General features: G+C 34.3%; 1 protein-coding gene across 1 annotated transcript; it reads right to left on the bottom strand.

The window, feature by feature from the left end:
• Positions 1 to 3,839: 3,839 nt before the first annotated feature.
• LOC126727648 (uncharacterized) lies at positions 3,840 to 11,256 on the bottom strand. Its single transcript, XM_050433524.1, has 10 exons — positions 10,898 to 11,256; positions 9,264 to 9,806; positions 7,781 to 9,175; positions 7,366 to 7,690; positions 6,963 to 7,221; positions 6,643 to 6,859; positions 6,088 to 6,452; positions 5,409 to 5,543; positions 4,676 to 4,752; positions 3,840 to 4,162 (listed from the first exon to the last, which is right to left on the bottom strand). The coding sequence occupies exons 1-9, from the start codon at positions 11,006 to 11,008 to the stop codon at positions 4,743 to 4,745; spliced, it is 3,360 nt and encodes a 1,119-aa protein (XP_050289481.1). The 5' UTR covers positions 11,009 to 11,256; the 3' UTR covers positions 3,840 to 4,162; positions 4,676 to 4,742.
• Between the last annotated feature and the right edge of the window lie 1,536 nt (positions 11,257 to 12,792).

The raw sequence follows: 12,792 nt of genomic DNA, 5'->3' as shown, positions 1-12,792 counted from the left end.
TGGTCACAGGGCGTTGGTCCAAACCGGATTTTAAGGAACTCAGATAAGAAAAGGCTTCGGCCTAGATATCCAAGCCCCACAGTTTTATAACTTGTGGGGTTGGGCTTCTCGGATCAGGTCCGAGGAGCACTAATGTTTCTCTCCGGTTATCCGGCGGTGACTTTTTAGTGGTGGTTTACATATATTATCCGGTCATTCTCATCCCTGGAGCTTTTTCCGCAGGAAGTGAGATGGATCCCCCTTGCTTTGTTACCTTACGTTTTCTTTTATACTAGCCTACGTTCGTTGTCCTTCGTCCACGTGTAGGGTCGACTTTTTCAGGACAGATATTTGTCCCGTCAGTCTAATCCCGAAATGGTTGGAGATGGTCAATAAAGCCTAAGAATCCGGTTCTGTTAGGTGCAATGTCATATCAATGAAGGGTATTAAGGACTATTTCCCCGAGATATTTTTTGATCTTTTAAGCTTGTTTGTATGCCACTTTCATCAATGAGACTTTGGGTCTGCCGAGGACTAAGCTGTCCTCGGCGGTATCTTCGGGCCACTTCGGGCTTACTATTTTTGAGCCTGGGCCCTGGCCTCCTTTAGTTTGGGGCCTGTGGACTCCCCATAAGTGAGCGGGCCGAGCCCACAAACTATTGTGCCCCACATTTATCATTTTTATTACTTTTTTAGGGCACATATCTATAATTTCTAATACCTATTTTTTGTTTACATTTTTAACTAAAAACTAAAGAGTCTCGCCCAAATAGGTTTCATACTTTTCAACCAAAAAATTTAGGAAACAAAATTTGAGCCCAAAACTAGAAAAGGCAACATACAAAAAGAATCAATTTGTAGTCCAATTAGTCCAAAATGGACTGAAATGGACCAAAATAAACCAAAATGAACCGATGATGACCGAACTAAATTGAAGTGGACTAAAGTACACTAAATAGACCGACATAGACTAAATAGGACCAAAGTGGAGTGAATGGACCGAATAAGACAAACTAGAGTAGAATTGTGGGTTGTGGGGAGCAAAGGCCAAGGTTCAAGTCTCTAGGAGGGAACTTCGTACACACATACACTTAGGGTTTGTTTGGGATTCACTTATTTTGCTGAAACTGAAAATTTTTTGTTGAAAGTACTGTAAATAAAGGTAAAAGTTAGCTAAAATAGTACAGCGAAACTCATGAATAGTACCAAAAAGTGTAGTAGGACCCATAAATAGTAGCAAAAATAAGTTGTATAATAAAATAAGCTAGTTTTTTTTTTTTTTTTTTTTTTTTTTTTTTTTTTTTTTTTTTTTTTTTAATTTGGAGCCAAACACCCACGTAGATTAGACTAGAGTAAAATTTCTATCATGTATCAAACAAAACAAAAAAGCATAGCAATAATAAGTGCTTCGACTTCTAAATATTATATAGATTTGTAGGAATTACATATAGTAAAATTTATACTAAGTACAGTATTACTAAAAAATAATTAGGAATTTATTTATTATGTTGTTGATGTGAAACTAATCAATATTCATGTCACTTTGTAATTTTTTTTTTTTTTTTTTTGTAAGACTTTGTAAATTTTTTAGTTAGTAAACATAATCACTATTAAAAAGTTAAATGACAACATTCATAGGATACATTATTGATAAGATCATATTGTTTAATTAATATTAATTTTAAAAAAGTAAATGACTTCACGTAATAAATTTGGACAAAATAATTAAATTAATTCATTTAGTTATTTTATAATAAACTTTACAATTGAAATGGACCGAAGTGTACTAAAATGATACATAGATGTGGCTCAACATGAATATAGTAACAATAAATGTTATGTTTAAGCATTTAGATATTATATAGATCATTATTAATATATATAGTCTTATTATTGTATGCAATTGTATTAAAAGTAAGCTACTCATGGGAACTCCTCTTGAGGTCTCTAGCTAGTTTGAGTCTCAAGATTATTTGATACATAATTCTTGAGAGCGGGATCGTGTATCTCATCTGGGGTTTACTCAACAATAGTGGTAGAGTGGCCCTCCTTGGAAGAGGTTTCTCATCATTAAAAAGGCAAAAATGTAAGCTATCAAGATTGGTTATGCAGTTCATCAAGTAGGATCCACTGTCCACAGAAAGGATATTACATTGTTCTTCACCATGCCCCATTATCAATTCTTTTTTGGTCATGATTCCCTCTCATTCCTGATGATTGATGGTTATGCTTAATTAGTCTTTAGATATTTTGAAATGAAGTACTACTGGACTAATTGTATATGTTTTATCACTATTTTGCTTCTGTAGGGAATCATTTTGAAAGAATATGGTAAAGTTGGAGATGCAGAGAGGATAGTTATACTTATACAGGTGATAGTATACGAATATTTATTGGCATATGTATGCATATGGAAATGCATGAACGTATACTAATTAAAAACATGCACAAACAAGAACTTACACAGAACACTTGTATATGTTTGTATAACAGTGTCTTTATAAATATGTTTTTGTATGAATTGTATATTTATGTATCATCAATATACGTATATACATGTCATTATGTATGAAATTATGTGTATATGTTCATATGTTCTTCTACCACAATTGTTCGAGTAATACCAGCAAGCCTCAATAGGCCACTACAGTACAACTAGCTTCCCAAGTTTTGTGGATACATTCTTTTCTTTTCCTTATAATTGTTGTTGGGTGCATATGCTCACTATTTTCCAAGTATCTAATGATAAAAGGAGCATGACTCCGCAAATATTTCCTATTCCAGTCAAAATTGATTGTGTTTTTAACCTTCTCTTCTTTTGAACTAACTTTTGCATGGGAGGGCTTAGAGTTCAAAGCAATTCTTAAAGTACTGTTAGATTGTCCTAACTTGCAACTAAATTTTTTTTAAAGGAGTTTGATAGAATAAATGTATATAAAATGTAAAGCCACACGAATCACGTCTTTTGACTAGAACGTATTAAGTAAGGTTGATTGGAAATTTAATTTAATTCAATTCAGCCTCTTGATAAGGATAAGGTGTTGTGGAGAGAATCAGAGAACATGATTTGCAATTAATTCATGTAATGTCGTGCTACAGCCTACATGAACAATATGTAAGGACCAATTTTTATTTATTCATGTCTCCCTAAAATGAACAATATGCTTAATTAAATGCTTTTGGAGAACTGATTAGAAACTTATGTTTTATGATAAATGGATTTACTACTATTTTGTGTAATGATGCAAACATCTTTCTCATATGGGGGGGGGGGGGGGGGGGGGGGGCATAAGTATTGGACCCATCCCATTTGAGAAAGATGTTGCATGCAAATAAAGCAAATAAAGGCAGCAATTTAAGCTAGCAGATCGTGTTTGTCGTGAATAAATACATAACTTAATCCTAACCTAGCCTATTTCATTAATTATGTCAAAATCCCTCAACCCTAACATAATCCATTTATTACTCATGTTGACACGACACAATCCAATTCAACCCATTCAATACACAGTTAAGAAAGTTAAAGTGTAAAGGTTTGTATTAAATAAAAATAACATTTATTTATAAGAATTGGGTCATTTCATGTTGATTACAGGTTAAATAGGTTAACACAAATTTGACGCATTTATTAATTGCGTTGAAGGCTTAAAGCGTGCCGACTTGCTTTGACATGAATCCATTTACATTGAATGCTAACCCACAAAAAATCATGCCGCGTTCATTTTGTATTTACTAGTCATGTCAAACATTGCCACTTTCTAAATGTAAGGAATAAGGATTACACATAATACCACCTTGCCAAAAAAATAGGAAACAGAGGGTTTTTTTTTTTTTTTTTGAGATATATGTTGGTAGCATAGTAAGAGTACGTATCCTCCGTAGTACCCACACATAGTAAGAGTATGTATACATCAGATGAATGAGCTTTTTCCAATGTACACCTTGCCCTGCCTAGTATGTTTTTCTAAAAGGCATCTTCTTATAACAACAAGAAGAAATATAATTATGCCAGTATCTTTGCAAACTGAGGAACTCTGCAATTATGCAATTAAAACACTAGACCAGCAATAAGAGTGAACGTGCCTCGTTAAGAGTAAGACACCCCAGAAGCTTTGTGCGTCTTTCTTCTGTAGAGCAACTCCTACGAAACCTATCTTTCGGATTCTTTATAGGTCTTCACTATCTGAAAGTCATTGAATGTCAGTGGACATGTCAACAATGAGGGGAGTCTTTTGTATTGTATGCATATTAAGTAGAAAACAGATTTGTGAAATATCAACTGAAAAACTAGCTCATATACTTTCAGCATTTTCTGGGGTTGCATTTGTATTCTAGGATTTATAATCATTGGATTTTAATACAAGTACCAATATAGATTATTTGTTATAAAATTTAATAAGATGTTATGGATTTCAGTTTTGAGTATTTTGTTCTACAAAAACACTTTTATGGATAGAAATTTGATTGAGCATCTTACACTAAATGAATAGGACATGTATAATATTAATATATTAGATCTAACCCTTTCAACTCTGTATGTAATAGTGTCGTTAATAGATAAAACATGTATAATATGTAAGAAACATTTCAGGATACTGATGGATACAACCTATGTTTTAGTTCTAATTAGGTAAAAATAAAGATGGCTTCAGAAGTGCATACTCAAATTCTATTCCCAATAAGAAGGTAAATGTACCTGATTAGTAACTAGGCAAATTTCTTGCCCACCTATTTGTAACAACACTTCTCCCCATTGTGTACTTTTAATTATTTTTGGAAATCATTGATGGGAAAAACAATCAGTCTGGCAATCAAACCTTCAACTTAACATGCATGTCTTGTACTAAGGGGGAAAAGTAAGGAAAAAAGAAGGAGAAGCATGACACATCAAGATCAGATTATGCAGCTTGAAACTTTCAAAATCATTTGCAAAATAGAAAGAAAGGAAAAAAAAAAAGTGTGTGTGTGTGTGTGTTAATCTAGAGGAGAAATAAGTTCAGCAAGAATCATGATTCTGATGGGAGTTCAGACTGTCACAAATCAGGAATCATATTGATAATGACAAATCTAGTATGAAAAGAAGTACGTGATCTAATACTCTGAAGGACAGAAAACAGCGTGCATCTGTATCTAGGCAAACTTCTTAGTCCTCTATAAGGATTTCTTCAATCACCAGCATGAGAATTTTTCAGTCACCTTACATGCAGTATTATAATTTTTGCAAGCAGTGCTAGTCACCTAAAGCAAAACATAAAATGCTGTTGATGTTAAAATTTATACCTTACAACAACAGCATGGATAACTCCCATTTGACAAGCTAAGTGACTATTTAGATTGAATAAAACTGGCTTACGCTCTTTTAAATCTGTTTAAAGCTAATTTTAAAGTAAGAAAAATTCATTAGTTGGATAATTTCTGATGTTACTCACCTATAATTTGTAGATGATGATTCTGACTCATCCCTGAAACCGAGTGAAGCAAATGGTTCTGATAGTGACAATAAAGGATCAGCTTCATGACCACTACTTAAGTTGACTGGCCATTGCATTGGAACAACTAAACACCTGTAGCAAATAAAAAACGATGTTAGGTCTCCATAAAGGAAATCCTTGTAGTTGAGATATTGCCATAAATATTTTCTTTTTTTTTATTTCCTCTTCCACATCCTGCAGGCATAAGGCACGTCTTCTACAACAATGCCCTACCTAAATAGTAATAAAACAAATCTCTCTCTCTCTCTCTCTCTCTCTCTCTCTCTCAATATACATATAAGAAATGTTAAACCACCATTAAAAGTCTAATCTATAGATTCCATTGGTTAAGCCAAGAGCCTTGTAGGTTAATAGAATTGCCTAGTTCTCCCACGGAGGAAATTCTACAAAAAATCCCCCATCCCCCTCCTGTTCTTGTTATTGTGGGGGGGGGGGGGGGGGGAGGAGAGCAATTGGATTAAACACTCTTCAATCATAAGGCATGTTATATCATGTTGCCTCCAAGCAGAAAATCTAACCAAAAGACCGTATAATTGAACACTTGACCTTTTTGCTTGTAATTTTTACAAGGAGAAAATTGAATAGTAACAAGAATGAATTCAAATAAAACACATACCCATCGAGACATTTGTATTTGCAGCGATTCATCTTTTTCACTGAATAGTTCTCAAATAAGACATCAAGATGATTTGCTAGTTTTGGAATTTCATCTAATGGCAAAATGTCCCAGAACTTCAGAATCTGAATGTAGTATGAATTTTCCTTGAGAATGTCTACAGTCCAAACAAGATGCAGCAAACCTTTGACCTCGTACTGCTCTAATAATTGGGAAGAAGTTCCATGATGGACATAGAGGTTTTTCTTCCTGAGAGATTGACGCCAACCATTTGCAAGATTTTCCAATAAAGTAAGCACTTCTTTACAGGTCTCAGCATCTTTAACTCTTGACATAGATTTCAAAAAATCATTGCTGAAGGAGACCTATATTGAGAAATGAAGAGAGGGTCCAACAAAACTAATGAGCAACACGACCATGAAAAGAGGATCCACCTCCCCATACACTTTTTTTTTTATATAATAATATTAAGGAGACATAGAATAGTAAAGAAAATAAGTTGTTGATGTATCACTAGAACTATTAAAAGGAAAAAACAAGTAAGAATCAGCATACCCTCCATCTTGCTTTCCCGAACAGGGAAGAATCCATGTTGAATAAAATGTGCATTTGGTCACATTCAACCAAGGCAACTGTAATAGCCTGAGCCAAACCCTTGTCTTCATTGGCATTGTAGAAACACCTCCGTTTCTTGGCATCAATGACTAACTCCTTCCAAATAGTGCACCTTTTAGTTAAAGTAGCTTCATTTCCCAATATCCAAAGGCAATGCCTGCAAATTAAAATTGTGCCTATTACTTGCAAAACCACCAGATTCTCAGAAAATGTTCTAGCTGCACCATAGTGAAGTATATACTGTATACATTATCTGTTACCTTGCACGCGTTAGTGCCACGTTTGTTCTTTGATGATTTTTAAGAAAACCAACTATTCCATTCTGATTACATCTGACAGTAGAGATAATTATCACATCCTCCTCACCACCCTGGAATCCATCAACAGAGCGAACACAAACAGAGAAGTCATCATTAGGATCTGCACTGTAGTTTTTCACCTTCTCTCCAATGGCAAGGACTTGAGCCTTGTATGGTGAGATGATACCAACTCTGACCTTCTTCTTTGTGCGAACTGATTCTTTAGGAGTGAAAGGAGAAACAAAAGAAATTGATAGTTATCATACTCATTAACTTATCGATGATCAAGCTAACCATAACTAACTTTCCTAGCACAACATTTTGCCAAAATTAAGACTAGGATTAGTTGCTACTTTAGACATACCTTTGAAAAGGCTTGAAACTATCTCAGACGCTACAGCAGCCTCAACCATATTTTTCAGACTATGGCTGTTATTGAATTCCTCTTTTCCATGTGGTACATTTATGAAAGAATAGAAGCCGTACATCTTCCCTTGAAGAAAATTCCTCTCGTAGCTTCCTCCTTTGACATTGTGGCCATCTAAAATCTGATTTTCATAGAACATCTTATTTGGAAATAAGCTTATGGATGGATGCATCCTATGCTGGACATTAAGAAGGTGTTTCTTGTGTCCTAGCAATACTAGCCTCTCAAACAAACTTCTTCCAAATTCAGCTTCCTCAGAAATCTAGTAATAGCAAATTTTAAAGACGTTACATTGATAATTTTTAAAGACAAACAAGGAAAGCAAGAGAACCATAAAAATAAAACTTTGAACCTTGCTTTTAACCATCGCAGGCAATTGCCGTTCATCCCCAACAAGAATAGCATGGCGGATTCCAGGAAGTTGTAAAGGAATGGTTGATTCACATTCCTTAAGCTGAGCAGCTTCATCTATAACCAGTAGTTCCAGATCAGCCATTACTTCATGCAATTTAGCAGAGCTTGATACAGTGCAGAAAATCAGACAAGAATATTGCAGGCAGAATTCTTTTATATCATACTCGTCTTCAAAATCTGGAACTGGGAATTTTTGAGGAAGAGATATAAGTACACGGAGGCACTCATATCTCACAATACTCAACTCTCTTAAGTGACCAAGTCCAGTTCCTACATTCTTGCTGAAGACTTTCTCTAATAACCCTTTGTCAGAAACACTAACAGCACACAACAAAGTTTCAAGAGATTTGAGGAAATCAAGAGCTTTAATCATCTTCTTTACCACCACTAATGAAATAAAAGAAGTAGGTAAGTGTGTATACAAATTTTCAATACAATATGTCAGACGCTTTGAAATGAAATTGAATCTCTTCTGTAAAAACTCCTCAAATGTCAAAGGAGTGTCACATTCATCAGTTCCCTGTCCTTCGTTTTTCTTATCTTGGGAAGAATTATCCCCACTTTCTATATCCTCGTGCTCTAAATTCTTTTCTTTCCACAATGGCCTCATCTCCTTCTGTGTTTTCTTGTTTTTGTTTTCATTTAAGGTTTGAATGATAACTTTCTTCAAATTTTTCTTGCTCTTCTTGTCTTTTGAGGATTGATCATCAATCTCCTTCCCTTGATTAACATTTATCCCTTTATTTTCAGATATACCATCATTTTCATCCTCCTCATATTCTACCACTCTTCTAGTTTTCAAATACAAATGATATTCCCTTTTAGGGTCCTCGAGCAAACTAATCATTGATAATAGGCTATCTTTCCAACCAGTTGATGGAACAAGGCATTCATACAGTATACTAACTCGGTTATCAAGAAATACATCCAGAAGGTCATAACGATCATCAATCTTCATTCGCTCCCTATTTCCAAATAAAACTATATCTCCAAGCCCATAGGTATCATATTCAAGTGACTCTGTTACATTCTTTAGAAGGCGCTGTGTCACTTCCAAAACTGCAGTATTCGTTGGGGCACATGTAAGAGTTCTGCATTTCATTCTAAGCAGAGAGAATAATAGCACACCAACTGTTGTGGTTTTCCCAGTTCCCGGAGGGCCCCATATTAGTTTAACAGTATTCTGATGCGTGCATTCCCTAGTTTCCAAACAGCTAAGAACTGCATCTTTCTGGGAGTCATTTAAATCATAAAAGCAAATTATGGACCTCGTTTCTGCATAGGCAGTACTGCAACTTCTTTCAGAAATGCAAGTAGTACATATTTTAGCTTCCTACAAGAAGTAAATAAAAAGTTTCTGAGAATTGTTTCCAAAAACATCAATATGGCACACTAAATTAAGCAATGATTGAAATTCTTACAGCAGAGTTTGGTTGCAGCACTTTTCCAATGATGTCTATGTTTTCACCTTCCAGCTCAAAGTTCAATGCTCTCCATATACGGATATTTGTGGTCATGTTTATCATGAAAACAGCATAAAGATTTTTCATCTTCTTGATTTCTTGTTCTTCTGCCAATATAGGCTTTGAGGCTAATATTGTAAGAGTATTGTCTTCTTTCACCCTTTGAACTAAAGCAACAAGAAAGGGTCTGTTGGGTCTGTCTAAATCCTCAAAGTATTTTGGTCTTACATCTGTCAAGACAATGAGGTCTCCAACCATAGGCTCATATGCCCCATTATTATTCTCCAATTCACTCACACTTTCAAATATAACATGGTAAAAATAGTCTTTGGGTGGTTCATATTCCTTAGCTTGTATGAATGACAATATAACACAGCTAGGTGCTAGAGGCAATGTTGACATGCTTGATAACAAGTCAGCATGTGTTTCCTCAATAAGTGGATAAATAAATGAATTCATGTATTCTGATATGGAGGAAAATGTCTGTGGAATCTGTCTCACCTGTTAGTAAATAAAGTCAGGGTTAAGACTGCAATTTTCATGAGAGAAAGTAAGTACATGGACAAATCTGATCAACAAATTCTGGACATGATTGCAAGGCTATATCTCTGCCTGAAATGGGAACTTCATAAAGAAATAATATGTACCACATACAAACAGGGGCGGCTGCACATACATTTCAGGCCCCTGACTTGAAAAATTATATATATATAATATTGCTTTACTAATTTAAATCATGTTTTAAATCTTGCACACCTTGATCACATATTAGCTTATCCCACAATCAAACAACAATTTAGTGTATTATTTATGTATGGATAAGTGTGGTTGTGTGAATTAATAATTATATAGTGCAAGTGGAGTTGAGTTTTTTCATTTAGTTTAAAATATTTTTATAAAAAAAATGACAAATATATAACCACAATTTCATAAAAACAAAAATACTATACAAACTTAACAAAATAAAATGGTCATACTTACATTGACAATAGATAATGAAAATTGATAATAAACTATCATGAGGTGATTTCAAAATATGAAAAGTCGTAAAAGAAAATTGTAAAATTTCGTGTATTTTTGTATTTTTTTTTCGATAACTCAATGTATTCAAGTTCTTTTTTTTTTTTTAATTAAATTTTTGTTTAAATTAAGTTTCTTAATGACCCCCTTCAAAAAATTCCTAGAGCCGCCACTGCATACAAATTACCATCAATGTCATGTCTTAAGTATGCAGGTAAATTAGATCAAAATAAATAAACTTAGTGTCATTTCTAACAATTTGATACCATAATATTTAATCATAGCACATTCTACTTCCTAAATTGAACTAACACACTAACCCAAAATGTGAACTCACTGTTAGCCCAACGTGACAACATACTTTCTATTGGTATATAAAAGCCCCCCAAAAAGAGGAATTGTAAAATTAATAATACCCCTTTTGCTCAGATGTAATATTCATTTGGTTATCCACATTTTTTGACATTTAAGCCAACAACAATTTTAATGGAATTAATAGTACCCTACAATCTGCAAGTGTTACAATTTAATTTCTTACAATGAGGAGGGTGAGAGCTTCATGGTGTACAAACCTGTTTTTTGTAAAGATCTTCATTGAGAATATCATTGATAGACCAAGAGAATACCAAATCTATTAAGCTTCTACCCCGAACAAAGTTTTTCTTCAGCACAGTCTTCTCCATTCTTTCAGTTTCTTCTTCTCTTCTGTATGGTCAGTCAATGGCTAAAATCCCACACACCCTTCAAAACAGAGATAATGAAGGTTCACTTAGCATCCAAGGAACAGCTAGGAAGAAGTTATTCAATAGAAAGACCCCCAATATACAGGATCCTATGAAAGTAAGAAAAATTGAAATTCCTAACATGCTTTTGGCTTGTCAGAATTTCCATTGCTTCCTTAAAAATTTCAGCAAAAGCAAATGGAAATACAAAACAAGATTAAAGAAAACGTTAAAAAAGAAACCAAGGAAAGAATATATTATCAGGAAAAAAGGTGTAAAAGAAGACATTGACTTCAAGTCAAATGAAAGTGACTAAGGTGGGAATGCAAGCTACCCTTTGTATCCTGCCACCTTCCTTGCACCACAATATTCGATTCTGTCTATAGAACTTCCACGCAACAGTGCAATACTTGTTTTACTTGTACGGCCGTCTAATGTGATATCCAATTAGTGCAACTAGTAAAGTCTTTAATTCTACTTGTTACACTTTGTATGGGTGTCTAACATGGTTTCCAATAAACTCAACTAATAAAGTCCTTAATCCTTGAATAAAAGACCTGGGTTCGAATCCCACCTAGACAAAAAGGAACCTACTAGTGTATTGGCATAATGGTAAAGAGAAATTCCTCCACCAAATAGAATCCATTGGTGTCTTGCCGTATAAAGAACAATAATCATGGAGGAAGGGGACCCCACAGGTTTCAAATTTTATACAATCTATTAAAAAAAATATGTACTAAAGTCCCAATTATTTAACATTTTCCAGTAAAACGCATGAAAAAGATGAGTCTAGCTAATGTGTAAAGTTTATTTGATTATTATTGGGGAAATAATGATAAAGATCCATTGTGTGATCAAATAAAATTTTTCTTTTTTTAATTTAATAAAGTATGAACTTTTCTAAAGAAGAGCCCTTTGTACTCATCATGTACTAGCAACTAACCTCCTCATCCGCCAAAACCAGTTAATGGGTATATATTAGTTTGGATTAAGATGAGTTGTGATTTTTGTTGTTGATATATTCTAAGAAGTTGAAATTTATCTTTTTATCTAATTGAATGTTCATTAGTCATGATCATTTCTTCAATGAGGACAAACCTGGTTTTTGTAAAGATCCTCATTGAGAACATCTTCGATAGACCAAGAGAATACCAAATCTATTAAGCCTCGACCTGCAGGAAATTCTCTCTTCTTCTCCGCAGTCTTCTCCATTCTGTCAGTACCTTCTTCTCTTCTGTAAAGTCAGTCAATGGCCAAAATGTCACACACATGCACCCTTCAAAAATAGAGATCATGAAGATTAGCTTAGCATCAAAGATTCAAAGGAACCAACTTGGAAGAAGTTACCCTATGGAAAGACCAACATAGAGGCTTTTATGAAAGAAAGAAAAAGTGAGATTCCTAACATGTTTTTGGCTTGTAAGAGTTTCCATTACTTCCCTTGTAAAGCTCAGAAAAGCATATAGACGTACACAAACATGATTAAAAGAAAAACACGTTAGAAAAGAAGAAAAAATAGAAAAAGGTGTAAACGAAGACATTGACTTGAAGTCAAATGAAAGTAGCCCAAGTGGAAATGCAATGCAAAACAACCTTCCTATATTGACAACGGTATTCGATTCTCTGTCCGTACATGCAACTACCATGCAACAGTGCAATACTCTTGTACGGATATTCCAAATTTTGTAACTAACATACATTATACACATTTCCACGTACCCACACACACCATAGCCTAGGTACAC

Source organism: Quercus robur, chromosome 5 (assembly GCF_932294415.1).
Source record: "Quercus robur chromosome 5, dhQueRobu3.1, whole genome shotgun sequence".
In the NCBI taxonomy this organism is placed as follows: domain Eukaryota; kingdom Viridiplantae; phylum Streptophyta; class Magnoliopsida; order Fagales; family Fagaceae; genus Quercus; species Quercus robur.
Note: the sequence above shows the minus strand (reverse complement) of the source record. Positions and strands in the feature narration are given on the sequence as shown.

What these genes read in the sequence shown, in the direction of transcription:
- LOC126727648 (XM_050433524.1), bottom strand. Translation starts at nt 11,008, where the DNA reads ATGGAGAAGACTGTGCTGAAGAAAAACTTTGTTCGGGGTAGAAGCTTA. An exon ending in CTGCGATGGTTAAAAGCAAG is followed by an intron (nt 7,691 to 7,780) that starts GTTCAAAGTTTT and finishes TGCTATTACTAG; the next exon opens with ATTTCTGAGGAAGCTGAATT. An exon ending in AGTTTCAAGCCTTTTCAAAG is followed by an intron (nt 7,222 to 7,365) that starts GTATGTCTAAAG and finishes TCACTCCTAAAG; the next exon opens with AATCAGTTCGCACAAAGAAG.